General features: G+C 51.9%; 1 protein-coding gene across 1 annotated transcript; it reads left to right on the forward strand.

Annotated features, from left to right (window-relative positions):
- On the forward strand, positions 1-26,530 carry NCS1 (neuronal calcium sensor 1; the record flags this gene model as incomplete). The annotated part of the gene is made up of 7 exons (XM_040225729.1): positions 1-53; positions 9,846-9,984; positions 11,239-11,317; positions 14,705-14,793; positions 15,277-15,354; positions 17,916-18,033; positions 25,859-26,530. Coding segments are annotated over 6 exons (537 nt in total), but the record flags the coding sequence as incomplete, so codon positions are not given.
- Positions 26,531-27,612: the final 1,082 nt, after the last annotated feature.

Below are 27,612 nucleotides of genomic sequence, written 5' to 3' on the forward strand. Positions count from 1 at the left end.
AAGGCCACTTTTCTCTTTTCTCTTGCAGTTACCGAGAAGGAAGTCCAGCAGTGGTGAGTAGCCGCATTTTCCCAAAACTGTTGGGTGGGTTGGGAGTGTTGGCTTTGTGCTGATGGGCCGGCAGCCCAGCTGCCCAGGACAGGGGCACATGGAGGGCCCTCTGAGAGCGGCTTATCAACAAACAGGTCCAGGCAGCCTTGGGTTCAGATTCCTTTGTTCACAAGGAACTAACTTAGATCCAGTTGAACTGTGGTTGAGGGTGGTGGTGGGTTGGTGGTGACCCCATGCCTCTGAGGACCACCAGTGTTAATTTCAGACCCTGCTCACCCGAGGAGGGGGTTTGAACCAGAAGCAAGTCAGGAGACTGGATCCCAGGCCCAGCTTTCTAACTGGATTATCACATGGTCTTGAGAAGTCTCTTCCCCTCTCTGGGGTTCAGCCACTCTCTCTAATAAAGTGATTGAATAGATTGGATCAAGGATGCCAGCTCTTTCTTCTTGGATGCCAGTTCTGATCAGTCCACAGTAGCTGCTTGGACTTCTGTGTTAAGGAGGATTCTGAGGCTGTAAGTCATGGGGCAAACAGAAGGTATAGCGGTGAGGCATCAATGAGGTCTGTGATGGATTAGCGATGCCTGCCCTGGGGTGGGGAGAGGAGAGTGGTGTACTGTCTGTCATTGCGGAATGTGGAGCCCCCAGGGGAGGCTCACTGTTAAGTGAACCTGAGTTGGGGGTGGATAGGTGAGCAAGGAGGGGAGCTTGGAGACCTTCTAGAAAGTTTGGTGGTTTAGAGTCCCAGCCTTGCCTCTTCCCATCTCTTTGGCCTCTGAGCCTTCATTTCCCCATGTAGGAATAATGAGGGATTGAAGTGATAGTCCCTGTAAAGGTCAGAGCACAGGGCCCAAGGGCTGACAGCCGTTGACAGTTGTCTTCCGTCCACTGTTCAGACATGCACTCCATCAGAGCAGGCCACGGAGGCCACACCTGGGAAGGTTGCAGGCCACGAGACTCCTGGGGGAGCCCTGCCTACACCTCCCTGACCCTGAGTCCAGGCGGCAGAGGGGGAGAGCTGTGGCTGCCCTGCCCAGCTCGGCTGACCCCTTGCCAGAGACCCCGGCCAGGTGGGCAGCCCCTGGCGGGGTGAGCTGACTGCAGGGATGGAGGGCAGGCGGGAGCAATGCCGCCTCCTCCTTCCTTCCCTACGTCCTCGGCCCTGACAGGTGGGCCTGACCCACCTCCAACCTCATTTTCCACTTCGCCACTCCTCTAGGTGGGCGTTCAGAAATGCTCCTGCTTCTAGATCTTTATCCTAGGGTGATCCAGGCTCACCTCTTGGATCGCCTCACCCCGTCTTCCTGCTGTGTTTCTCTTGCTTAAAGCCCCTTTGCGGGGACTTCCCTGGTGGTCCAGTGGCTGAGACTCCGAGCTCCCAAGGCAGGGGGTTCCATCCTTGGTCAAAGAACTAGATCCCACATGTGACAATGAAGAGCAAAGAGCCTGCATGCCTCGACTAAGACCCTGTGCAGCCAAGCAAAACAAACGAATATATAAGTATAAAAGCCCCTCATGGCTTCTTACTGCACTTAGCATAAAGGCCCAGCCCCTTGCCTGGCCCTCAAGGCTCCCCGAAGTCTCTGGCCTCACCTGCTGGCACACCAGGCACCAGCCATACCAGGCTGCTTCCTGCCTCCATTCCTGCTATTCCCTCAGCCCCAGATCTTGGCATCTGCTGCAGTGTCACCTCGTGGGAGAGGTCACACTGACCACCCTCCCTGTCTCTCCAGCCCGGCCCAGGGTGGTCTTGTCTGGGGCTGACCTTCACTAGCTGCTCCACAGAAGAGGAGCCAGGCCCAGGGTCTTCTGTGACTCTCTACTGGTCCTGGGCCACGCAGTGAGCAGAAGCAGAGCTGGGCAGGTGCCAGGTCCCCCTGGGCAGGCCCGGATCCCAGGTGGTCAGGAGCGCAAAGCAGGCCACAGTGATGCGAGGCTGGGCTGGGCCACATGGGCTCTCGCCGCCCACCTGGCTTCATGTTGGTCGCCCCCTCGGCTGCCCCCAGCTCTGTATTTGCAGAGAGAGGAGGCTGGGGGCTCAGGGAGGTGGGGCTGGTGTGAGGTCTGGGTCCACAGCCATCCCCTTGACCATCTTGACCATCTCATTTCCTGCCCTGAGCTCCATTCACCACAGTGGAAGACTGAAGACCTTGATGGGGGCTGAGTAGGAGACCGCAGACAGTGGTGCCCAACCTTTTTGGCCCCAGGGGCACATTTCACCGGAGACCATTTTTCCATGGACCAGGAAGGAGGGGGATGGTTTGGGGATGATTCAAGCACATTCCATTTATCATGCGCTTTATTTCTAATCTGATGCTGCCGCTGACCAGACCAGAGGTACCAGTCTGCAGCCCAGAGGTTGGGGACCCCTGCCATAGCAGGCCCCAGGCCCTTACAATCGATTGTGACATCGTGGTCACCGGGAGAGTGAAGGGAACATGATCCCGAATGGGAGCAACAGGGTGTAAATAGTGGCCCCAACCTGATTTTGTGATGAAGAATGTGCAGAGGGAACAGCAGATGGGGAGGAAACTGGCCAGAGGCTGGTAGTGGGTGTGTTGGGGGTGGTGGCCTCACGGATTATGGGTATTTTCTTTCTCTCACATTTTCTATTTTATAAGTTTTCCGTACGCTTTTTATTATGTTTATAATAACCAAATAGCCTGATGGCATTGTAACAGAGACAGTGGGTGAGGCAGGAAGAATTCTGCAGCCGCCTTGACAGGGCCAGCTGTCAATCCTGGATCCTTGTCCGCAGTCGCAGCCCTGGGTCAGGAGGCTGCCTCTCCTTAACATCTGTGGGTGCCTCCTGTGGGCCAGGTGCTTAAAACAATGCCGTGAGGTCAGGCTAGGAGCAGCCCATTTTACAGATGAAGAAACTGAGGCTCTGAGACACTTGCCTGGGTCACCCAGCTCTGTGTGTGTGTGTGTGTGTGTGTGTGGAGTCTGAGTCCAGCTTGCTGGCCTCCGTGGCCAGGGGTACAGGGGCTCAGCCCTGCCCGCTCTGGCTTTGGGAAATCCTACAAAGCTGAGGGCTGTGGAGGGTGGGAGGGTGAGAGGACTTAGAAGGGGGAGGGGAGAGGTGCAGGGAAGAGGTCCCAGCCGCAGGGATGTCTGTGAGCCCCTCCTCCGGATTGTCTGAAGGCTGGTCTCCAGGGAGCTGGGCGGGGAATGCCATGGGAAAGGAGGTGTTTGAAAAGATAATGGGGACAGTTTGCCAGGGATGCTGCGGCAGGCAGTCCCAGCTGCGTTTGGCTGATTGCAGCTGGGGGTTATGCTTTCTTCTTCATCCACCTATTTATTTCCCACTTTTCACACTGCAGAAGGCAGCGTCCGCCACACTTAACCCTTGGCAGGGAGGTGGGTGGGTATGGCAGGGCTCGCTTCAAGCTGGGTCCCAGAGGACAAGGTTCTGTGGGATCTGAGAGCAGCAGATCCCAGGAAGGCCTGGAAGGCCGGGGCCTTGGGGAATGAGGCCCTGGTGGCCTTGGGGCTGCGGGGCCTGCAGAGAATGGGAAGCTGAGCTGGAATCGGACCCGCGGGTCGTGGCCGGTGTTCATTCATTCACTCATCGCTCATGCATTCATTAATTCACAGCCTCATTCACTCATTCATTCACTTGCTCCCTCATTCCTCCACCCACTCATTCATTCACCAATTCACTCTCATTGCTCCTTCACGCCTTCATTCACCCTTTCATTCATTCATTTGCTCACTTCCTCCTTCACTCATTCATGCCCTACTCGCGTTCACTGGCTCACTTTCATTCACTTCCTCCCTTGTTCCTTCAGTCATTCACCCACTCCCCCTTTCCTTCACTCCCTCATTCATTCATTCATTTGTTGGGCTATTCATTCAATAAATGTTTACTGAGCACCTACTCTGTGCCAAGCACCTTCCCAGCGCCGGGGGCAGTAGGGACTGGAGGAGACGAGGTGCTGGAGTCTCCCAGGGGACCCACGCTGGCGCAGTGGGGGGGCAGACCGAGGCTGGGGCCGTGGTGGGAGGCATACAGGAAGGAGTGTTTTGTAAGTGGCATTCAGCCTGCAGTGTTTTTATGAAATGACAGATTTCTCTTCCTTCCCTTTCCCTCTTAAAGAGGCGTCAGAAGGCAGTTGTCGAATCTAGGCTTTTCTTCGCTCATCTCCACCCTGTCATGGAGAGCTGACTCTCAGGTACAGTCAGCCTCGTCAGACGCCTGTGCTCTGGTGGCTGGAAACCGCGTGTGCGGAGCTCCAGGGCAGGGCTGTGTCCCAGATTTGATTCCATGGCTTCTCCTCCGATTCCTAAAGAGTTAAGACCCCTGCTCTGAAACAAGATTGTGTGAGGACACTTCGTGCCTCCCCGCTCCCCCGGCCTGACCTTCACCATCATCAGCGCCAGGACTTCTGTCGCTTCCACCACTGGGCTGGAACCAGGCAGAAGGCGCCCAGGGAAATAGGCCGTGGAGGTTTGGGGCCACGGCTGGTGACTGGCCACACACAGAGGTGGTGGTGGGGCTCCACCCCGGGCCCCCCGTTTGCCCACTGTGTGACTCGCTAGGCATTCACTGAGCCCCTGCTGTGTGTCTTGGGCTTCCTGTGTAGCTGAGTTGGTAAAGCATCTGCCTGCAATATGGAAGACCTGGGTTCAATTCTGGGTTGGAAAGATCCCCTGGAGAAGGAAACGGCAACCCACTCCAGTATTCTTGCCTGGAGAATCCCATGGACCCTAACGGGCTGCGGTTTGTGGGATCGCAAGAGTAGGACATGACTTAGCCCTATATTTATTGTTTTGCTGTGTGTCAGAACAACCTGCAGCTTCAGGGTAAACTAGAAGATGTGGGTTCCTGCCTCAGTAGACTCTGCAATGCACTCACTGGCCTGTCATCCCAGAGGCTATGGGCACCATTGCGAGGCCCAGGCCAGGGACAGGGTGCTGTGAGTGTGTGTGCTGGAGCCTGGCTCTGTCTGGGGTAGGCAGAGAGAGCTTCTCTAGGGGAGATGCACTAGGCAGAAGAACAAAAGGGGGAAGGAGGAGGGAAGGAGTGTGCTGGGCTGAAGAAATGCCATGTGGCGGCCCTGAGCCAAGAGGAAATATAACAGCTCCCAGCCTCAGTTTCCCCATCTGTACAATGGGTGCAATAATCCCCACTTCCTGGGTTTGTTGGGACGATTTGGTGAAATGGTGCCTGGAAATCACATAGCCTCATGTCTGTGCATGCGTGCTAAGTCACTTCAGCCATGTCCAACTCTTTGCCACCCTGTGGACTGTAACCCGCCAGGCTCCTCTGTCCATGGAACTCCCCACACAAAATACTGGAGTGGGTTGTCATGCCCTCCTCCAGGAGATCTTCCCAACTCAGGGATCAAACCTGCATCTCCTGTGGTTCCTGCATTGCAGGTGGATTCTTTTCCTGCTGAGCCACCTGGGAAGCCCAGGTCCCTGTTGTTAGGAATCCTGGACCACTGGAAGGCAGACACTGGGGAAGACCCTCTCTCTGCTCTGTGGGGCTCCCCGGAGACCTTCTAGGCCTCTGGTCCTCCACTGAAGTAGCTCTGCCCCAGGGGAGATGTTGGCATTGTCTGGAGACACCTTGGGTTGTCATAACTTGGGGTGGGGATGCTTCTGGTATCTAGCAAGGGGAGGCCAGGGAGGTCGTCAAATATTCTATCTCATTGGACAGGCCCCTACGACCAAGAATCGTCTGACTCCAGATGTCAATAGTGTTGGTGGAAAACCCTCATCTAGTCTAAGCCATTTATTTTACCAGCAGAGAAACTGGGAGATTGCGGGAAAGGGCTTTCCTCGGGCCCCTCTTACAGTGAGACACGATGAGCCAGGACTGGAGCACAGGCGGGCTCCAGAATAGGTTTCCAGGCAGCTGTATGTCTGAAGCAGAGAGAGAGGGGTGGTGGGGAGGGAGGGAGAGGCCCTGGGCCTGTTGGAACCTGAGCCAGGGCCGAGGACGGGGGCGCAGCCACGTACGTCTCTTGTTATCCTGGGATGGAATTCCTGGGCAGGAACTCAGTTATTAAGCAGCAGCTCCCTTGCGTGCCCGCTGTGGGGAGGGGGTGTGTGCCTGGGGTGTGTGTCCCGGCTCTGCCAGCCAAGGGTGCTGAGCTGCACCTCGGAACCGGACCTTGGCAGGAAGTCCTGATCTCAGAGCCGTGAGGGCTTGAAGAGCAAATTCAGGGCCCTGGGGGCCGCTGGAGCATCTGGGCCCAGACTCCTCTCTTCTTCAGCGAGATGGGGTGCCCCCATCTTCTGATGATGGGGTTACAGTGTTTGGAGAGCAAGCACTTGCCTTTACATGCAGCTTGGCTCACAGGAGAGGCGGATGAAGAGCGAGCCTGGGAGGCAGGAGTCCTGGGACCGAGCCCTGTGTCTGCTGTGTGGCCTTGGGCCAGTCTCTCTCCCTCTCTGGGCCCCCAGTTTCCCATCGATCCATGGCAGGGTGGGAGTGTACCCGTAGTTCTCTAACCATCTGCTGGAGTTCTCAGATTCCGACCAGGGTCTCCAGGGCTCTGGAAGAATGCCCGTGACACCTCGGCTCTTTTTATTTATTTTATTTGTGTTTATTCATTCATTCATTCATCCAGCTCATTCATTGAGCTCAGTGGACATTTACTGAGCCCCCGTTATGTGCAGGCCCTGGGCCAGGCATGTGGGCACTGTGGCATCAGGGAGTTCGCAGTCGGATGGGAGACAGCCTGAAGGTATGCGTGTACAGTGTGGTTCCTGCTGCCCTGGGGTCTTTCTAGGGCTGGGGGAGCAGATGAGCAGTGCAGCCCCAGGGGAGGCCTGGGCAAACTTCCTGGAAGAAAGCTGGGACCTGGTGGATGAGTGAGTTAGCCAGGCGAAGAGGAGGAGAAGGAGGTGTTTTGCAGGCCCAGGGACCTGCAGGTCCGAAGGCTGGGAGGGTGGCTGGTGTGGCCAACTCTGGAAAGTGCCACGGGGTGTGGAATATGGGCCTGGGAGGGGACAGTGGGCAGGGGAGGCTGGGCCATCGGGCCGGGGTGGGGCTGCTGCTGATGGCACCAAGGGGGCTGGGCCCCACAGGGACAGGGACAATCTCTGCCAGGGAAACAAGACACCCACCCCCAAGCCCAAGATTTCCCACTGAGGCCAGCCTCCCTGCACCCCCCAGGAAAGCTGCAGGGCCCCCACTGCCAGCGCCCCCTGCAGGCTCACATAGCACTGCCAGCTCCCTGCCCACTGCTCCGCCTTCCCCTCCTGGGGGCCAGGCAGCCCCATGGACCGGGCCAGGAGAAGGCTTTGGGCACCTTCGGGTCTCCCTCTGTTGTTTTTAATAATCGTTTAGAATCATTCGAGTAACACACAGCCCCCTGGGGGGAAATGGGAGGTGCTGGGGGAAACCAGGGGAAGTGGGGCCCCCATCTGGGTCTCCAGGGCCTGCTGTGCCCTCACGTGGGTCATCACGTCCTGGCGCCAGGCCTGCCCCCTCCTCGTGCCCAGGGACCCATCCTGACCCAGAGTTGAGGGTCACAGACCAGGTCTCGGCCCCGAAATGCTCCTCCCTGGCTCTTCATCCTGGCCCAGGCATGGAGATTTGTGCCTGGAACACGCATTTGGGAAGGATGCTTTGTCGGGGGGACTGGCCCTTTCCTGGTCCCTGCTGTGGGAGGGGCCCTGGCCTCAGTGCCTTCATCTGTGAAGTGGGGTCACTGAACCCACTGAGCGGGGCTGAGTGGCGATTGCAGGAGGAACTGTCCACGAAGGCTTAGGCCAGCGCCCAGCATGGGGCTGTTGTCAAAGGTAATGAGACAGGGCAACTGAGCCTGTGCTGCCTCCCTGGGCCTCTGGCCCTTCGAGGTGCCCCAGGGGGTGGGTGGGAGGGCACATGGAGGCCCAGCCTCCTTTATGACCCCTTGCTTGTGATGGGCACTGTCTATGATGAGAACTCACACAAGCCAGACCCCGAGCCCTGCTCCATCTCCTGGCTTCCTCCCGACCTCGCCTTCACCCTTGAAGAAACTCTGACATGTTAGCAAGAGTCTTGTCTTGCTTTCTTTCTGATATCTGACCTCAATCACTTAGGTCCCAGGCTTCCCTGGTGGCTCAGATGGTAAGGAATCTGCCTGCGATGCAGGAGACCTAGGTTCGGTCACTGGGTGGGGAAGATCCCCTTAAGAAGGGAACGGCTACCCACTCCAGTACTCTTGCCTGGAGAACCCCATGGACAGAGGAGCCTGGCGGGCTACGGTCCATGGGGTCCCAAAGAGTCAGACACACCTGAACGACTAACACTTTCACGATTGCCAAGGCCCCCTCCTTCCTGTGCCTTGCACGTCCCTTCCCCCAGCCCAAGCCCCTCAGATTGTTCTCCAAGGGTGGGGGCATTGTGGCTTCCGCACTGGCTCCCGGTTGGCCCCCAGTCACGTGTCTCCAGTAACTTTCCCAGGACCTGATCGGAGAGTGGCCCCAGTAGACTGGAGAAGTGTGGGGCAGCTGGGGACATCTTCAGGGCTGGTGTCTCTGAGCATCTGACCCTCTCAGTGGATACTTCATACCCTGCCTCAGCTCCAGTCTAGGCTGCGAGGACTTGCAAATCTCTCCATGACGGAGCCTCATTTTCCTCATCTTTAAAATGGCCTTGGGAACTCCTTGGCAGTCCAGGGGTTAGGACTCTGCACTTTCACTGCCAAGGGCTGGGATTCAATCCCTCGGGGAACTGAAATCCCACATGCTACACCATAAAAAAGAAATGGTGGGAGGGCCATCCTCCTAATACTTTGCTCATGGGCCTGTTTGGGTGTCCCAAGAGAATCAGGTTTGCAAAGCTCCCAGCAGACAGTGGCTGAGCGGAGGTAACAGCTGGTAGCCGATAAAAGCTGATCTGTCTCTCTACCCCCATTTGTGCTGGGAATCCTTCTCAGAGGAAGGTATGTCCTGGCTGGAGTTGCCAAGCTCCATGCAGGAGCCAGCTGGTGAACTGATTTAAAAGAGCACTGAGGTCATGATACTAAAGATCCTGCCATCGATTATTTTTTATGTCCAGCCCTGTGCCAAGGACGCTGTCAGCATCTCACACAGTCCCTGCATGACGGATGTGACAGCTGTCCCTATTCGTAGAGGAGACAAGTCAGGCTCAGAGAGGTGAAGCCACTTGCCCGAGGATGCACAGCCTGCAAATGGCAGACCCAGGATGAGGGCTGCGAAGCCATGTTGCCATCAGCTGGCCGGCTGTCTGGAGGGTCCCGTGCTGGGCCCTGGGAATGCAGGGTGGACAGGTCCAGTTGGAACCCCCCGAGGTGCCCTGGGAGATTGCTGGGCTCCTCCTGCATTGTTTACCCAGTTCCCTGGGAACAGAGGCAGGGGAGCGGGTGTGTGCACACCAGAGGGGGTGCAGGCATGTGGGAGGAGCCAGCTGCTAGGCTCCAGATTGTGGCTCTGCCCACCAGTGCCACCAGCCCGCCCTGCTCTAGGAGGGGCTCAGTGGAGAAGGTGGGGGAGGTGGGAGTGCCTTGCGCAAGAGTGAGGCTTCGAGGAGGTTGTTTGTGTGAGTTTTGTGTTAGGCGCCTGTGTGAAGCGGGGGGCTGAGTGGCCATGTGACTCTTACCCACTGGGAGAGATGAGGCTCAGAGAGGTGTGGCCACCTTTTGCCAGTCACACAGCTAACGAGAGGCAGGGGTGGGATGAGCCCAGGCCTATGATGTCCAGGTCTGTGCTCACGACCCCATGTGACACAGTTTCCCAGAACAGGGCCTCCGGCTTCTGGGGCGCTGGGCAGGAGCTCCCAGCAGGTGGTGATGCTGGAGTCTCCACCGTCTCTCGCCTGGTCTCTACCTCTAGGTACAAGGGCTTCATCAAGGACTGCCCCAGTGGGCAGCTGGACGCAGCAGGCTTCCAGAAGATCTACAAGCAGTTCTTCCCATTTGGGGACCCCACCAAGTTCGCCACGTTTGTTTTCAATGTCTTTGATGAGAACAAGGTGAGCTGGGGATTGATGGGTCCTGCACCAGCCCAGAGTCCCCTCCCCACCCCAATACCAGCCCAGAGTCCCCTCCACCCTCCACAACCAGCCCACAGTCCCTTCCTTCCTGAGGCGTCTCCACATCCACGCTCACCCGCTGATGTTCCCTTCGGAGAAGAAACACACATACACACAGATGCACGCGCATGCATGCACACACACATGAACATGTGCACTCGTATTGCACACAAATGCCTGCACGTGTATACGTTGCATGAGCTCCAGTGTGCACAAAGCACCCGCAGAGATCCACGTACGCACACACATGCCATCCACACAGACATGCGTGTATACACACATGCATGCATATACCTCTGCTTTGACCCTTTTCTTACAAGGACAAAATGCAAATGCCTCCAGGGATAATAATAGGATTTGTAATCGTAACAGACACTTACTGAACCCTTAAGAGCATTGTTTTTACCGAGACCTTACAACCGACTACCAGTAAAGGATGCCTTTTAATTACCCCCATTTAGCAGATGAGGAAACTGACAGTCATATACTATGAGATCCTTTGTGCCTGGCTTCTTTCACTGAGCATAACGTTTTCAAGGCTCATCCGCGTTGTAGCGCGTCCACCCCTGCGCCCCAGGCGATGGCCCCCCGTACAGTCGGCATATACCTACCGTCGGAGCATCTGCAGTCCTCCGGACTCCATCCCACGCCAGCATACTTCCTGGCTTCCCCTGTGTTCGTGGTAGATGTCCTGTCACTTGTTTCCACGCTCCATGCTGTTGGGCACTCAGGCTTGTCTCTGCTCTTTCATGCCCTGGCTTTCTCCGCAGGCTACCTGGCCCTAGGAAGAGCTCCGGTGGCCTCTCTGGGGTCTCAGTGTCCTCAGCTGCAAACCAAATAGGATTGAACAGTCCAGAGCCCCACCTTCTTCTCAAACCTCTGAGCCTGTGGTTCTAGGCCGAGGAGAAGGGGGTTCTGGCGGCCCCTGTGCTGTGCTGATGGAGCCGCTGGCTGTTCCTTCCACCAGCTCTGGAGTCAGGCTCTCCCCCTGGCTCGCCCTGTCGCTGTCCCTCCTACTGGCCTGTCCCATTTGTAGTCCTCCCCTCCCCCCATCTTCTCTGAACCTCATCGCTTCCCTCCCATGCTCTGCTCTTGGGGGTCTGGTACCTGCTGCTATCCGTCCATCACCACCCATCGGAGAAGGGGCCTGACCTGCATTAACCGAGGCCACGCCTGCCTTTCTCTCTCCTGCAGGACGGGCGCATCGAGTTCTCTGAGTTCATCCAGGCGCTGTCGGTGACCTCGAGGGGAACCCTGGATGAGAAGCTGCGGTGTAAGTCTCGCTCCCTGGCGGCCCCGGGTTGGAGGGGGGCCAAACCCCCGGGCCCAGGCCGTCTGCCCGGGGCTGACGGTGGCACAGATGGCCTGTCCTTCCAGGTCAGAGGCGGTTTCCCAGGGGTGCCCAGGCAGGAGGAACGTGGCTTCTTTAAGCGGGTGGACAGATGGGGCAGGGGCAGAGGGACATTTGAGCAGGTGCAGACATAGGAGGTTCAGTGGTAAAGGCATCTGCCTGCAACCTGACCCGGGTGTGATCCCTGGGTTGGGAAGGCCCCCTGGAGGAGGAAATGGCAACTCACTCCAGTGTTCTCGCCTGGAGAATTCCATGGACAGAGGAGCCTGGCAGGCTACAGTCCATGGGGTCACAAAGAGACGGACACGACTGAACGGTTGACACACACAGACATGGGACCTCGGGCAAGACAGCATGGAGCTAAGAGCTCCGCTTCCAGGGCTGGACCCACCGCTTTGGAGGCTGTTGTGATGACTGATCTAATTCCTTCACTTATGTCCTGGTTCAGCCAGCAGATACTGACCAAACACGGCAAGGTGTCAGTACTGGACAGAGACCGGGACCCACTGGAGCATCAGATAGACAGGCACCTGCCTTCGCGGCTGTCAGTCTAGCACGGGGGCATTGTCCGTAAGGCCCCAGAAAACAGCAGCCAAGGCAGGAAGCGCGAGATGTGAGCTGACTGGACAGGAACTGACCCTGTTGTGTGTTGGGAGCTGAGCTGGGAAGAGGGAGGAGGGAAGAGGGCTCGAGGCAGGGGAACAGCATGTGCGAGGCCCTGAAGAGGGTCAAGAGAAGGATTCAGAGGGGACAGTGAGGGAATCTGGAGAAAAGACGAAGACCGTGGGCTAGAGCTCACTTTTCCCTGAATGCAGAGATCCAAAGAATAGCAAGGAGAGATGAGAAAGCCTTCCTCAGTGATTGATGCAAAGAAATAGAGGAAAACAATAGAACAGGAAAGACTAGAAAGCTCTTCAAGAAAATTAGAGATACCAAGGGAACATTTCATGCAAAGATGGGCACAATAAAGGACAGAAATGGTTTGGACCTAACAGAAGCAGAAGGTATTAAGAAGAGGTGGCAAGAATACACAGAAGAACTACACAAAAAAGGTCTTCATGACCCAGATAACCACAATAGTGTGATCACTCACCTAGAACCAGACATCCTGGAGTGTGAAGTCAAGTGGGCCTTAGGAAGCATCACTATAAACAAAGCTAGTGGAGGTGATGGAATTCCGGCTGAGTTGTTTCAAATCCTAAAAGATGATGTTGTGAAAGTGCTGCACTCAATATGCCAGCACATTTGGAAAACTCAGCAGTGGCCACAGGACTGGAAAAGATCAGTGTTCATTCCAATCCCAAAGAAAGGCAATGCCAAAGAATGTTCAAACTATCGCACAATTGCACTCATCTCACATGCTTTCTCCAAGCCAGGCTTCAACAGTACATGAACCAAGAACTTCCATATGTTCAAGCTGGATTTAGAAAAGGCAGAGGAACCAGAGATCAAATTGCCAATATCCATTGGATCATAGAAAAAAGCAAGAGAGTTCCAGGAAAACATCCACTTCTGCTTCATTGACTTCACGAAAGCCTTTGACTGTGTGGATCACAACAAACTGTGGAAAATTCTGAAAGAGATGGAAATACCAGAACACCTTTCCTGCCTCCTGAGAAACCTGTATGCAGGTCAAGAAGCAACAGTTAGAACTGGAGATGGAACAACAGACTGGTTCCAAATTGGGAAAGGAGTATGTTAAGGCTGTCTATTGTCACCCTGTTTATTTAACTTTTATGCAGAGTACATCATGAGCAACGCTGGGCTGGATGAAGCACAGGCTGGAATCTAGATTGCTGGGAGAAATATCAATAACCTCAGATATGCAGATGACACCACCCTTATGGTACCACCCTTATGAAGAGGAACTAAAGAACCTCTTGATTAAAGTGAAAAAGGAAAGTGAAAAACCTGACTTAAAACTCAGCATTCAAAAAACTAAGATCATGGCATCAGCTCCTATCACTTCATGGCAAATAGATGGGGAAACAATGAAACAGTGTCAGACTTTATTTTCTCAGGCTCCAAAATCACTGCAGCCATGAAACTAAAAGACGCTTGCTCTTTGGAAGAAAAACTATGACAAACTTAGACAGCATATTAAAAAAGTAGAGGCATTACTTTACCAACAAAGGTTTGTCTAGTTGAAGCTATGGTTTTTCCAGTAGTCATGTATGGATGTGAGAGTTATATCATAAAGAAGGCTGAGCGCTGAAGAACTGATGCTTTTGAACTGTGGTGTTGGAGAAGACTCTTGAGAGTCCCTGGGACTGCAAGGAGATCCAGCCAGTACATCCTAAAGGAAATCAGTCCTGAATATTCATTGGAAAGACTGATGCTAAAGCTGAAGCTCCAATACTTTGGCCACCTAATGTGAAGAGTCAACTCATTAGAAAAGACCCTGATGCTGGGAAAGATTGAGGGCAGGAGGGGAAAGGGATGACAGAAGACGAGATGGTTGGATGGCATCACTGACTCAATGGACATGAGTTTGAGCAAGCTCCAGGAGATGCTGAAGGACAGAGGAGCCTGGCGTGCTGCAGTTCATGAGGTCACAAAGAGTCAGACACAGCTGAGCGACTGAACAACACCACTTCTCACTGAGACATCTTCACCGCTTTACATCGGCACCAAGAAAATGCAGCAGTTTCTTTTAGGAATAAAAGAGGATTTTATTTATGCAGAAGCTCCTCCCCCTTTCCCAGGCATGTGATTTTATTTTCTAAGGTGACCGTAGCTGGATACAGCATCAGTGTGGAGAGGGAGTGACAGAGCAGGCAGAGGCTGGTGGGTGGGGAGGGAGAGTGGTGGCTTGGGAGATCCTGCTGGGGCCTTGGCTCTTGCAGACCTGGTGTCTCTCTTGCATGTATGTATATATATCTATCTTCAGTAACTCTGGTTGAAATGGTGCCTGTGTCCCTTTTGTGTGTGTATGTCTGTCTGTCTCCTCCCATCTGTGTTGATGTAAATATTCACTGGGCTTCCCAGGTGGCTCAGCGGTAAAGCATCCGCCTGCTAAAGCAGGAGATGTGTGAGATTGATCCCCGGGTGGGGAAGAGCCCCTGGAGTAGGGAATGGCAACCCACTCCAGTATTCTTGTCTGGGAAATCACATGGGCGGAGGAGCCTGGTGGGCTACAGTCCATGGGGTCACACAGAGTCAGAGACGGCAGAGCAAATAGACAACAACAGATATTCATTGACTGGATGAGTGATGGGGCTCTTGGCCAGACTGCATGCTGAGATGCAGGGTGGGCCGGCTCCCCTGCCCCGGGCCAGGGGTGATTCTGTCCTGGCTGGCTGATTGCAGGGGCCTTCAAGCTCTACGACTTGGACAACGACGGCTACATCACCAGGAACGAGATGCTGGACATTGTGGATGCCATTTACCAGATGGTGGTGAGAAACTTGGGTCATATGGCATGAGGGGAGGCCGTAGGGACGTGACATTTAGTGGCTGGGCCTGGCCCAGAGGAAGCACCCCCTGGGGCAGCTCTCCTGCCAGGGGTAAGAGATGGCCAGATGAGGGTCACTGCCCGGGGTTGCTCTGTGCAGATGGGGGCTGGGGTGGATGGGATGCTCTGGAGCAGAATTACAGATGGTGGGGGCATTGTAGGGAGTCGGAGGGAGGGAGAGGCAGGCCTCATCTGGAACTGCCCCGGTCTGGGGGGGCATGTTTTTTTTTTGGCTGTGCCCCAGGTCATGTGGGATCTTAGTTACCTGACTAGGGATCGAGCCCTCACCCTCTGCATTGGAAGTGTGGAGTCTTAACTACTGGACCATGTGGGAAGTCCTGGGGTGGGGGAGAGGGTGTATTTTTGAGCAAAGGGCCCCAAGTCAGGTGTGGCAGGGGCCAGTCCCTACCTCATCTGTCCCTGGCAGGGAAACACCGTGGAGCTCCCTGAGGAGGAGAACACCCCAGAGAAGAGGGTGGACCGGATCTTCGCTATGATGGACAAGGTGAGACCCCCTCGCATAGGCTCCACTGACCACCTAGGGGTCCGCCTCCAGGTAGGCATCATGACTGCTGTGATGTCCACTGGTCTGGCTGGCAGCCAGCCCCTTTGAACAGCAAGGGTTTTAAATAAATTTGTCCAGCTCTTTCTCTTTGACCCATTAAGATTCTCAACCTTATAAATTTTTTGCCATGGACCAGAGATGTTGGCATTCTGGACAAGTTGACTGTGGACTCCTCAGAATAATGATTTTTAAGTGCATTAGATAAAATCCACAGGGTTAAGAAGGGAGCTATTTGGAATACAGCTGGCAAGACCTTTTTTGAAAAAGAATTTGTGATGTGAGCTTCTTTATGAATCCATTGGATAATAAGATATAGAGGTGGGTTTAAGCATCCCGTAATACCAAAGTGGGGCGATACGTACCGGTGGTCCTACAGCAGCCGTGATGTGTCATGAAAATGCTGAGATCCCTACGGTTGACAAAGTCACAGGTACTTCCGGTCCCATGGGGGATCATCACCCAGATTCATGATGGAAGGAAGGACTCAATTTCAGTTAAAAGTCCACAAAAAGGACGACCTCATTTTTTCCCATTTTAGTTCACAGACCTGCTGAATTCTGTCCACAGACCCCAGTTTAAGAAACTCTTCTTTTTAAAATGAGTTTGTTATTTTTATTATTTTTTTTTACAGTAGGCCCTTGTTGGTGATCTATTTTAAATATAGCAGTGTGTCCTTCGCAATCTCAAACTCCCAGTCTAGCCCTCCCCTACCCTCCGACCCCCGCTGGTAACCGGGGGAATAAATTCATTCTCTTAGTCTGTGAGTCTGTTTTGTAAATAAGTTCATTCTTATCATTTTTTTAAAACTTTTTATTTTGTGTTGGGGTATGGCCAATTGACAAACAATGTTGTGATGGTTTCAGGTGGACAGCAAAGGGACTCAGCCATACAGATAACATGTCCAGATTTCCCCAAACTCCTCTCCCACCCAGGCTGCCACATGACATTGAGCAGAGTCCCCTGAGCTATACCGCGGGTCCTTGTTGGTTATCCATTTTAAATCCAGCAGTGTATATGTGTCAATTCCAGACTCCCAATCTATCGCTCCCCTGACCCTTCCCCTGCTGGTAACCATAAATTCGTTCTCTAAGTCTGTGAGTCTGTTTCTGTTTCGTAAATAACTTCATCTGTATCAATTTTTAAAGCTTCTGCATATAAACAATATCATATAAGAAACCCTTCTTTATACCAAAGTCTTAAAAGTGGAAATAGCATTGTTTTTAAATTGTAATTGGATAGCAGGGTGGTACGGAAACCCAGTATTGCTTACCTTCAAAAAAGAATACGAATGAGAGTGACCTTGGACTTATTATTACATCCTGGTTGGGTGCAGGTGCTTGTCCTGAAAGCTTTGAGCCTGAGGCCTGACTTCCTTAATTAAAAAAGTGAGATCAGCTCATGTCCGAGAGGCTCAGACACGGAGGCTCAGTTGATGCTGCGCTCCTGGGGACAATCAAAAGACGCGTCCACAGAGTGTGGGCTGAGAATCCTAGTTTCTTGCAGAGTTTCAGTGCTATTCAACAGCAAGGTTGAATAGCAAGGTGTTAAATCCCTCTCCTCTGCCCCCAATCAGACCTCCCTTATTTTGGGAAGCAAAGCGCACACTGGGGTCAGATTGGGTGCAAACCTGGCTTCCCCAGTTAGCAGCCAGGGGACCCTGGGCAGGTGACTGACCTTTAGCATCCTCACTGGTAAAATGGTGATAAGACCAGCCCCTCTTCTTAGACCAAGCACCCGTGTAGCGTGAGTGGGACCCGCAGTGGGCACCCCTCGAGGTCTGCCTGCTGAGTCTGTGGAACCCTCATCACATCGTCCGTCTCCGGGTGTGGGACGTGGTGGTGGGGGTGGGGTGGGGGTGGGTAGTCTCCAAGGCCTTTTTCTTTTGCTCTCACGTGTTTCCTTGAAAGATGCTCCAGAGGAAGGAATTCTGGCCCGAATCATTTCCTCCCACAAGAGATCCACCAAAGCCCTCTTATGTGGGTTCCACCCAGCCTCCTTGCCGATCTCTGGGGTCCGGTGTATGCTGCTCCAGGAACAGCTTAAACACCCTTCCAAAGGTGACCCCAGAGACAGGCATCAGGCCCTCAGCCTTGTGGGATTAACACCCTTTGTGGGGACAATCAGCAGCGAGGATGATAACTATGGCCCTAAGGTGCACTGCCAGTCGGCCAAGCCCTTTACAACAGCTTGAGCTGAAGGATGGCTCACCCAGTGCCCCAAAGAAGCTGGGCAGTTCTCTCCACTCCCCAGATGCAAAAACAGGAGCCCCGAGAGGTGGGTCGCCCACCCAAGGTGAGCCAGCCAGGAAGTGCCCGGGTGTGTCTGTGCCCGGCTCCTCCCACCTAATGAGCGGGTTGCCTCCCACCTGACCTAACTTTGGAAGCACTCTGGGGACCAGCCCTGGGCTGGGCCTGGGGAGGGCGTGTTCAGGGTCCGGGCCAGAGGCCCCTGTCCTAGGGGGCTGGCCACCCCCTCTCCTCTACCCACCTCTCTGCTTACAGAACGCTGATGGGAAACTGACGCTGCAGGAGTTCCAGGAAGGATCCAAGGCAGACCCGTCCATCGTACAGGCACTGTCCCTCTATGATGGGCTGGTATAGTCCAAGGCCCAGAGCTGGGGTGAGTGGAGGGGGTCTGGGGTGGGGTGGGGTGGGGGCAAGGGGGCACACCCAGCCAGAGGACACCTGGGTTTGGCAGATAAGTGCCTGGGTTTACCAGGGGCGCTTGGGGTCTGACCAGGTGAAACACAGCTAGTAGGGGGAGGCCCAGGAGGCACAGCCTTCAGATCAACCAGGGCTCCTCTGTTGTTGTCGTTTTTATATACCTAGATTCAGCCAGAGACTCGAATAGAAGTTTCCCTGGGTTGAAAACACTTTGAAAGAACGTCCCAGTTCTAATTCAGGGCCAGGGGCCTAGGAGAATAGAAGTTTCTCATCCCTTCTCGGTCAGGGTGGCTGAAGACCTCAGCTGCTGACTCTCTTGATCAATAGCTCAAATGTGGTTTCTTTTTTTTTTAACCTATAAGCTTTTGGTTTGTTTCTCTTAGTGCAGGATGACAGCCTACAGAGGCTTCTGTTGCTGGCAGAGAACTGACCCCCACGGTCTTGTCCAGCTGTTAGCATCTTGTACGTGTCTTCTGGACGATGCATTCTGTCGGTACAGACCTAAGAGCTGCATTGCTAGAACATAGAATGTGGGTATATATTTAGCTTTAGTTGGTACTACCAGACAGTCTTCCAACGTGGTTGCACCATCCCCTACTCCCACTCGGGCTGTACGGGCGCTCCCGGTGCCCCACTTCCTGGCCAGCGCTGGATCTTCCGTCTTCTTAAATTTCATCCATTTTGGTGAGCCTGTAGTGATAGCTTGTTGTAATCTTTATCTGCATGTCTCTGATGAGCGCTGAAGTTGGGCACATTGGTATATGTGAAAGTGAAAGTGAAAATCGCTCAGTCGTGTCAGACTCCTTGTGATCCTATGGACTGGGCCTGCCAGGCTCCTCCTGTCCATGGAACTGTCCAGGCAAGAGTACTGGGGTGGGTTGCTGTTCCCTTCTCCAGGGGATCTTCCCAACCCACAGATTGAACCCAGGTCTCCCGCATCGCAGGCGGCTTCTTTACCGTCTGAGCAGGGAAACGCAAGAATACTGGAGTGGGTAGCTTATCCCTTCTCCAGGGGATCTTCCCGACCCAGAAATCGAACCATAATCTCCCGCATCGCAGGCAGGTTCTTTAGCAGCCGAGCCACGCGGGAAGCTCATGTGTGCACACTCCGTTTTACCATCACCTTATGTGCAGTGCTGTCTTAGTCATCTGTTGCTACATACTGAGATCTTGCAAAACAGCACCCGGAAAGAATAAATATCAGGAATTTGGATACAGCTTTTTTTGGTGCTTTTGGCTCAAAGTGTGTCATGAGGATGCAGCTGAGCTGTCAGGAGGATGACAAGCCATCTCAGTTGGCCCAAGAGTATCCTGGATTTAGCGCTGAAAGTCCTGTGTCCTGGGAAACCCCTCTGTGTTAGGTAAACCAGGGTGATCACTCACTGTTGGCCAGGGCTGTGGTCTCATCTGAAGGTGTGGCTGGGGGTGTCCCACTTCTAAGCTCACTCATTTGGCTTGGCAGCCTCACCATGTGCCCCTCTGCACAAGGCTGCCTAACAGCATGGTGACCGGCTTCCCTGAGGGTGAGATTTCTGGGAGGCAGAGAACCCAAGGTGAAAGCACAGTCTTTTTATAACCCGATCTTGAGAAGCAAGATCCCATTGCTTCTTCCTCAAGAATGCATTCACTGCTGCTGCTACTGCGAAGTCACTTCAGTCGTGTCTGACCCTGTGCGACCCCATAGATGGCAGCCCACCAGACTCCCCCGTCCCTGGGATTCTCCAGGCAAGAACACTGGAGTGGGGTGCCATTTCCTTCTCCAATGCATGAAAGTGAAAAGTGAAAGGGAAGTCACTCAGTCGTGTCCGACTCTTCACGACCCCTACCAGGCTCCTCCGTCCATGGGATTTTCCAGTCAAGAGTCCTGGAGTGGGGTGCCATCGCCTTCTCCGATGCCTTCACTACTTTAAGCTATGTGTATTTCTATATACATTTTAGAATCAACTTATAAATACCTGTGTGTGCGCACACACACACACACACATACTTGGATTTTGATTGGGATTGAGTTGAATCTCAGCTTCCCAGGTGGTGCTAAAGAACCTGCCTGCCCATGCAGGAGATGTAAGAGACTTGGGTTCAGTCCCTGAGTTGGGAAGATCCCCTGGAGGAGGGCATGGCAACCCACTCCAGTATTCTTGTCTGGAGAACCCCAGGGACAGAGGAGCCTGGTGGGCTACATCTATAGGGTCGCGAAGAGTTGGACACGACTGAAGTGACTTAGCATGCATACAAGAGATGAATCTATTGTTTAACTTAGGGGGAAATTGGCAACTTTATAATGATGGGTGTTCCAGTCCATGAAGATGGTATATCTCTCTGTTCCAGTGCAGTTCAGTTCAGTCGCTCAGTCGTGTCCGACTCTTTGCAGCCCCATGGACTGCAGCACGCTAGGCCTCCCTGTCCATCACCAACTTCTGGAGTTTACTCAGACTCATGTCCATTGAGTTGGTGATGCCATCCTTTGAATTTTTGTCTTGGTAACATTTTGCTATTTTTAGCTAAAAGGTCTTTGACATCTTTTAATAGATTTATCCCTAGGTATTTGATGTTTTTGATGGTGTTTTAAGTAGTAATTTTAATTGTATTTTCCATTTGTTTCTGGTTTACAGAAATTCAGGTGATTTTTTTTTTTTTATAACCGTGGTCCTGCTAACTTCATTTATGAAATCTTAGATTCTGCCTTAGATTCTTTTGGATTGTCTACATTCTCTTTCTTCCTTTCCCATCTCTCTGCCTTTGTTCCTTTCTTCTGCTTCCTTGCTGGTTGGGCCCTCCAGTCACACAGGAGTGATGAAGGTCTAACTCTTGGGGGAAAGCTTTCAATAGTTTCCCATTAGTTAGGTTATTTGTTATTAGTTAGGTTGTTAGATAGATTTGATGGGATTTAGGAAGTTTTCTTCTTTTCTAGTTTTCTAGGAGTTATTATTATTATTTTTTAATCATTAGTGGTGTTGAATTTTATCAAAATTTTCTGCATTTATCAATATTCTTATATGACTTTTCTCTCTTTCTTTGTTGTTAAGGCGATTAATTACACCAGGCGATTTGTGTGTGTGTGAATATATTGTATGGCTCATCCATGGAGTCTGCCCATTTAAATATTCTATGTTTTTTTTTCCTGTTCTTTTTCAAATTCTTTTCCCATTTAGGTTGCTATATAATATTGAGCAGAGTTCCCTGTGCTATACAGTAGGTCTTTTTGGTTGCCTGTTTTAAATATAGCAATGTGTGCATGTCAACCCCAAACTCCCGAACTGTCCCTCCCTTCTAGCCTTACTCCCAGGTAACCAAAAGTTCATTCTCTAAGTCTCTGAGTCTGTTTCTGTTTTGTAAATAAATTCGTTTGTATAATTTTTTTTTCAGTTTTACATGTAAGTGATGCCACATGATATTGTCTTTCTCTGTCTGACTTTCTTCACTCAGTCAATCTCCAGGTTCACCCACGTGGCTGCAGATGGCGTTATTTCACTCTTTTTAATGGCTGAGTCAGTTCCATTGTGTGTAGAGCCCACATCTTCTTTGTCCATTTATTTGTCGATGGGCGTTGTAAACGGTGCTGCAGTGAACACTGGCGTGCACGTATCCCTCTGAACCATGTTTTTCTCTGGATATATGCCCAGGAGGGGGATTGTAGGATCATATGGTAGCTCTATTTTTAGTTTCTTAAGGAACCTCCATACTGTCCTCCATAGCAGCTGTACCAATTTACTTTCCCACCAACACTGTAGGAGGGTTCCCTTCTCTCCATGCCCTCTCCAGCATTTATTGCTTGTGGATTTTGTGATGATGGCCCTTCTGACTTACACCAATCAATTTTGGCACCCCACTCCAGTACTCTTGCCTGGAAAGTCCCATGGGTGGAGGAGCCTGGTAGGCTGCGGTCCATGGGGTCGTGAAGAGTCAGACACAACTGAGTGACTTCCCTTTCACTTTTCACTTTCATGCATTGTAGAAGAAAATGGCAACCCACTCCAGTATTCTTAACTGGAGACTCCCAGGGATGGGGGAGCCTGGTGGGCTGCCATCTATGGGGTCACACAGAGTCAGACACGACTGAAGCGACTTAGTAGCAGCAAGCCATTCATGATAAACTTTTATGTATCATCAGATTTGATTTGCTGATATTTTGTTTAGGAGGCCTGTTTCTAATGTTATTTTGCATACTAAATCCTTCTTCATTGAAGGGAATATATTTTAAAAGAAAACCTCCATTAAAAATTATTATTAAAAAAAAACAAAACCCTTCATATATAACCCTGATGGCTCAGTGGGTGGGGGCTCCACCTGCAATGCAGAAGACATAGGACATGTAGGTTTGATCCCTGGGTCAGGAAGATTCCCCTGGAGGAGGAAATGACAGCCCACTCCAGTATTCTTGCCTGAAAAATCCCATGGACAACGGAGCCCGGCGGGCCACGGTCCAAAGGGTCGCAAAGAGTTGGACACGACTGAGTGACTGAACACACACACATATAGCCCGGAAATAACCACGGTGAACATCCTGTGTCTAGAATCATTCAGAAAGAATTGCACACTTACAGAAACTTACTGCTCAGTAACTAGGTCACATAGGAACATAATAATTAAGCCAATTTGTAAAGGCACCGTGACAGATATTTCTGTAATCTTAGAGAGGCTCAGTATGCAGCTCTGGGTCCCGGAGCACGTCCTGATCTGCTGTCTAATTTCCACGGTCCCCTTTTTGTGAATTACCACCAGCGGCCTCCTTGGCAACTGTCGCCTAACGACTGCTTCGTTTCCTCCAGGCCATGGGAAAGCGGTGCAAACATGGGTGTTGATGTACTCCCCGCCGAGGAAAAGTTGTACAGTGTAATTCATTTCTCTAAAGTGTGTGATTATTTTCAAATTACTTTATTTGTTTTTGCCTCACAGTTTTCTATGAATATATACGTACACATATTTCCTCAACAGCAATCAGTTCATAACCATATGCTGTTGGCTATTTTTCTCTTTTTGTTTTGTGTTTTCAAAGAACAACTTGTAGGAAACACTTATTTTTTTCTTTTGGAGACTCAACACTAAGAGGTTTGTAACGTGTTTTATCCAGCTTGGCTTCCCATTCTTTGTGTCTGCACTGGCTTTCCTTAACACAGTTTATGTAGCCATATATCTTACCCTCACACGTCGGCCAAGACGGTGTAATTTTATTTCTGTGACAAGCTTTTCAGGGTGACAAGATTCACTTTTCTAAAGCTCTTCCCGAAAATTGCCCTTCCCATTTTTTCTCAGGCGTTCCCAGATCCTGTCTGATTGTAATTACAGCCAACTTGTGTTCCGTCATTTTTGTGATTTATTTGCCTTCTGAGATTCCTGAGGTATCATAATTCTTAGATAAATTACTGTTGTATAATTCATTGAATTATTCAGGAACTGAGATCATGCATATTTTCTGCATCACTAAATCTTGCTTGAGATCATCCTTTTTAATAGTTGCATAGTATTCCATTTATGGCTAGACCATACTTTAACCAGGGTTGTGGTATGGGACACTTAGGTTGTTGGAAATTTGAGGATGGATTAAAACCATTTTAATTATGGAAACATTCTCAGGCGATAGTGGAGAATATGTAACTCCATGTACCTATCAGTCAGTTCAGTCGCTCAGTCGTGTCTGACTCTTTGTGACCCCATGAACCACAGCACGCCAGGCCCTCCTGTCCATCACCAACTCCCAGAGTCCACCCAAAAGCATGTCAGTGATGCCATCCAGCTATCTCATCCTCTGTCATCCCCTTTTCCTCCTGCCCTCAATCTTTCCCAGCATCAGGGTCTTTTCAAATGAGTCAGCTTTTCTCATCAGGTGGCCAAAGTATTGGAGTTTCAGCTTCAGCTTCAGTCCCTCCAATGAATACCCAGGACTGATCCAGCTTCAGAATCACCAATTCATAGCAATCTTGACCATCTATTCCTTCCCCCACATACCACTCAAGCTGGGTTGTTTTGAAGAAAATTCAAGACATCATATCATTTCATGCATAAATATTTCAAAATGTATTTCTAAAATATAATGATTTTTTTAAAAAATCCATAATACCAAGAAAAAAGTAATTCCTTAATATGCTCCCATCAGCATTTAAATTCCAGTTTCCCATTATTTCACAGTTTTTTTTCTTACTTTGATGATTGGAATCAGAATTGGAATAAAAGCCACAGATGGCAATTGGTTGGTAGGGCTCTTTTATTTATCTTTTTTATTAAAGATTTTTTTATGTGGACCATTTTAAAATTCTTTATTGAATTTGTTACAATATTGCTTCTGTTTCATGGGTTTTGTTTTTGGTTTTTTCTTCCACTGAGAGGCATGTGGGATCTTAGCTTCCTGACCAGGGATCGAACCTGCACCCCCTGGATTGGAAGGCAAAGTCTTAGCCACTGGACCACCAGGGAAGTCCCCTCTTAAGTTTATTTTCATCTCTGAGTTTTCCCCCGTCCCTTTCCATCTCACTGTTTGTTGAAAAGCACATTCTGTAGGGTTCCCCACAGTCTGGGGTTTACTAACGGTGCCCCGGCATGCTGTTTACAGACTCCTGTTTCCTGTTCTTCCTGGAAATGGCAGTTGATCTCGCCACTGGATTTGGTCCACTTTTGGTGAGACTGTCTCATGGCTGGGGTTGTGTGCGTCCGGCAGGCACACGTGATGTCAGTGACATCAGCAGCTCTTGTTGACTGCCGTCCCCATCCATTCATCAGGTTGTGCGAAACGGTGACGTCCTCCAGCTGTCTTTCCTTCATGGCTGGGTGCGTCACTTTTACAAAGGGACACGTTCCCTCATGCGCTCGTGGGTTATCCCCAGGGTATAGTGTTCACAGGGAGGGCAGGATGGATACTCGATTCTTTATCAGGTTTCAAAACAAGTTGGATTTCCCACATCTTTTAGAAGGGACCAATGATGTTTTATAAAACCAATATGTGTAATTGTGAGTTTAGGGATTTAAATGCACTTGATGAGTTTATTTGGGGGTAGGGGGGGGACTGCCAAACTTGTCCACAGTATCTGCATCATTTTATGTTCCTGCCAGCGATGATCAAGGGTTCCAATTTTTCCACACCCTCACCAACGCTTGTTGGTTTTAGGTTTTATCCTAGTATTTGTGAAGTGGTGTTTCTCTCTCTCTCTCTCTCTCTCTTTTTTTTTGCCTCGCCTCAAGGCGTGGGGATCTTAGTTCCCTGATCAGGGATCAAACCTGTGGCCTCCTGCATTGGAAGCACAAAGTCTTAGCCACGGGACCACCAGGGCCGTTCCTGCTTGTGCTTTGGGCTCGCTTTTCCCTGATGACTGATTCTGTCGAGCGTCTTGTCGGGTGCTTGCTGGCCCCTGCTCACTCTGTTCTTAACGTTTGCACATTCTTTTATCGCGTGGTTCTGTCTTTACTGATCCGACCCGTCCCTCTCTCGTGGACACTGTTTGTTCTCTCCTGTTTAATTTTGCTGTTACAGATGATACTGTCATAAGCATCGCATTTATTTCTGAAGCATACATACTTAAGCACCAAATGTGTGGATCAGAGGGCGTGCATATTTTTAGGACTCGTCACCTCGTTCTCTAGTTCCAGGGGCCCCAGTCCCCAGGCCATGGACTGGTACTGGTCAGTGGCCTGTTAGGAACCGGGCTGCACAGCATGTAGTGAGCAGCTGTTTTCCACGAAACCGGGTTCTGGTGCCAGCAGGGTTGGGGACGGCCCCTCCAGTTGACTCCCGCCCGCTCTGTGCCCCTGGCAGCCAGCGCTGAGCCCGCCCCGCCTCCTGTGTCTTCCAGATGCCTGGGAACCACTCACCTCCTCCTGTGCCATGAGGCCGCCTCTGCCCTGACTCTCCTGCCCCCGACTCCTGTGTCCACCGAACCTCCCTCCGCACCCACACCCAGCCGAGCTGCCCTGGAATCGCGAGGCCGGCTCCCTCCCGCCCCGCACCCACCCGCCGCCTGAAGCCACCGGCTCCGATCGCCAACAACCTCTGCTTGTCCAGAAAACGACCACACGGATGGGAAAGGCTCCGGCCCTCTGCAGAACCCAGGACTCGTCTGCTTCGCCGGAGGGGCCTCACGGTCTCTCCTGCTCTCCTCGCGTGTGTGCTTTTGTTTTTTTTTTTTTTTTTTTATTTCAAACAGACATTGAAAAAGAAAACAACAAAACAAAACTACCTTCTGTTTTAGAAGATTCCGACTGACAGATGGGGAGAAGGCCTCGGAGAACCCTTCCTCCCACCTTGACCTTCGCAGCCGCTCAAGCACTCAGCTGCGGGGACTCGGGGTCTAGGGGGTGATGCAACGCTGTCGCCCTCCTTTCTCGGGCAGCAAAACCGCCTGCTTGGCTAGGATGATTAATTACGATGACGCTGATTTTCTGTGATAACAGTATTGTGCTTTTGGTGGGGAAAGTGAGGTTTTTTTTTTTATATATAGATATACATATATAATTGATATCTTTTATTTATTGGTTGTTAACTGTTCTGCTGCCTCTGTGTGTCCAACGGTCCCAGGGATGCGGGGCCCACCGTTTACACGTGCACGCCCCTCGCCCACCTGCCCACACGCTTGGGAGGATGGTGGCCTGCAGCGGCCAAGAAGCCAAAAATCTTTTTTTTTTTTTTAATTTTAAAATTTAGATACTGTGCTTGCTTGATTTTTGGAGAGGGGAAAGGTGGGCTTCTTCAATGGCTGACGCACTGTTCCCTCTGCCCGAATGCCTCCTCTCTGGATCTCTATTCTCTGCTCCCAGTTCACACCTCTCTCTGTCCGGTATCCTCCTTGGGGCCCATCCCATCTTTTCTGAGGACAGACAGGGGACAGCTTTGAGCGTCTCGGTTCTCGCTCTGGTGTTTGCTGCCACGAGGTTTGTGCTGAGACTGAGAGCCAGGAAGGTGGGCCGGGAGTGGGAGGGGGGAGACCAAGAAGCTAGGAGAGGTGATGAGGGAGTGAGCCAGCATTTAAGGGCTGCTACTGTGTCTCCTGTGTGGGCTTTGAGAATTGCTGAGCACTCTGCTTTCCTGCCTCCCTGTCTGCCTCGTCCAGAGGAGCACGGTACCCTTCCCTCCTTAAGCTGAAAAGCCAGGAAGGGTGGAGGGGGGCAGGGAGAGATGAGCTGCAGGCAGTCCTATTCAGGAGGCATCTCCGGCTGTGACCTGCCTGTGTTCACAGAAATTTCTAGCTCTGCCTGCCACTGAGACAGAGCAGCCCCAGAGTCAGATGACCTTGGAGCAGAGGCTGGGAGCCCAAGGCTGGCCCTTGCTCTGTGATCGCAGGCACCCCCTTGGCCTCTCTGGGCCCCAGCTTCCGCCGCCAGTGCAGACCCGGGGGGGGCCTGGGCTGGAGGATCATCCCTGCCGACGCAGTCTAATTCTAAGCCCGGGTCTCTGGCTGTTGGTGACTCTGTGGTCTGCGGCTAAGTTTCCAGACCCCAGCAGACATGGGGACCGTCTGAGCCACCATCTCATCTCTTGGCACATGTCTTCAGGGACACGGCAGCCCCTGGTGGCGTTGCATGGGGTCAGATGATATGCCTTGTCCCTCCC

The sequence above is a fragment of the Oryx dammah genome, unplaced genomic scaffold, assembly GCF_014754425.2.
Source record: "Oryx dammah isolate SB20612 unplaced genomic scaffold, SCBI_Odam_1.1 HiC_scaffold_25, whole genome shotgun sequence".
NCBI classification, from domain to species: domain Eukaryota; kingdom Metazoa; phylum Chordata; class Mammalia; order Artiodactyla; family Bovidae; genus Oryx; species Oryx dammah.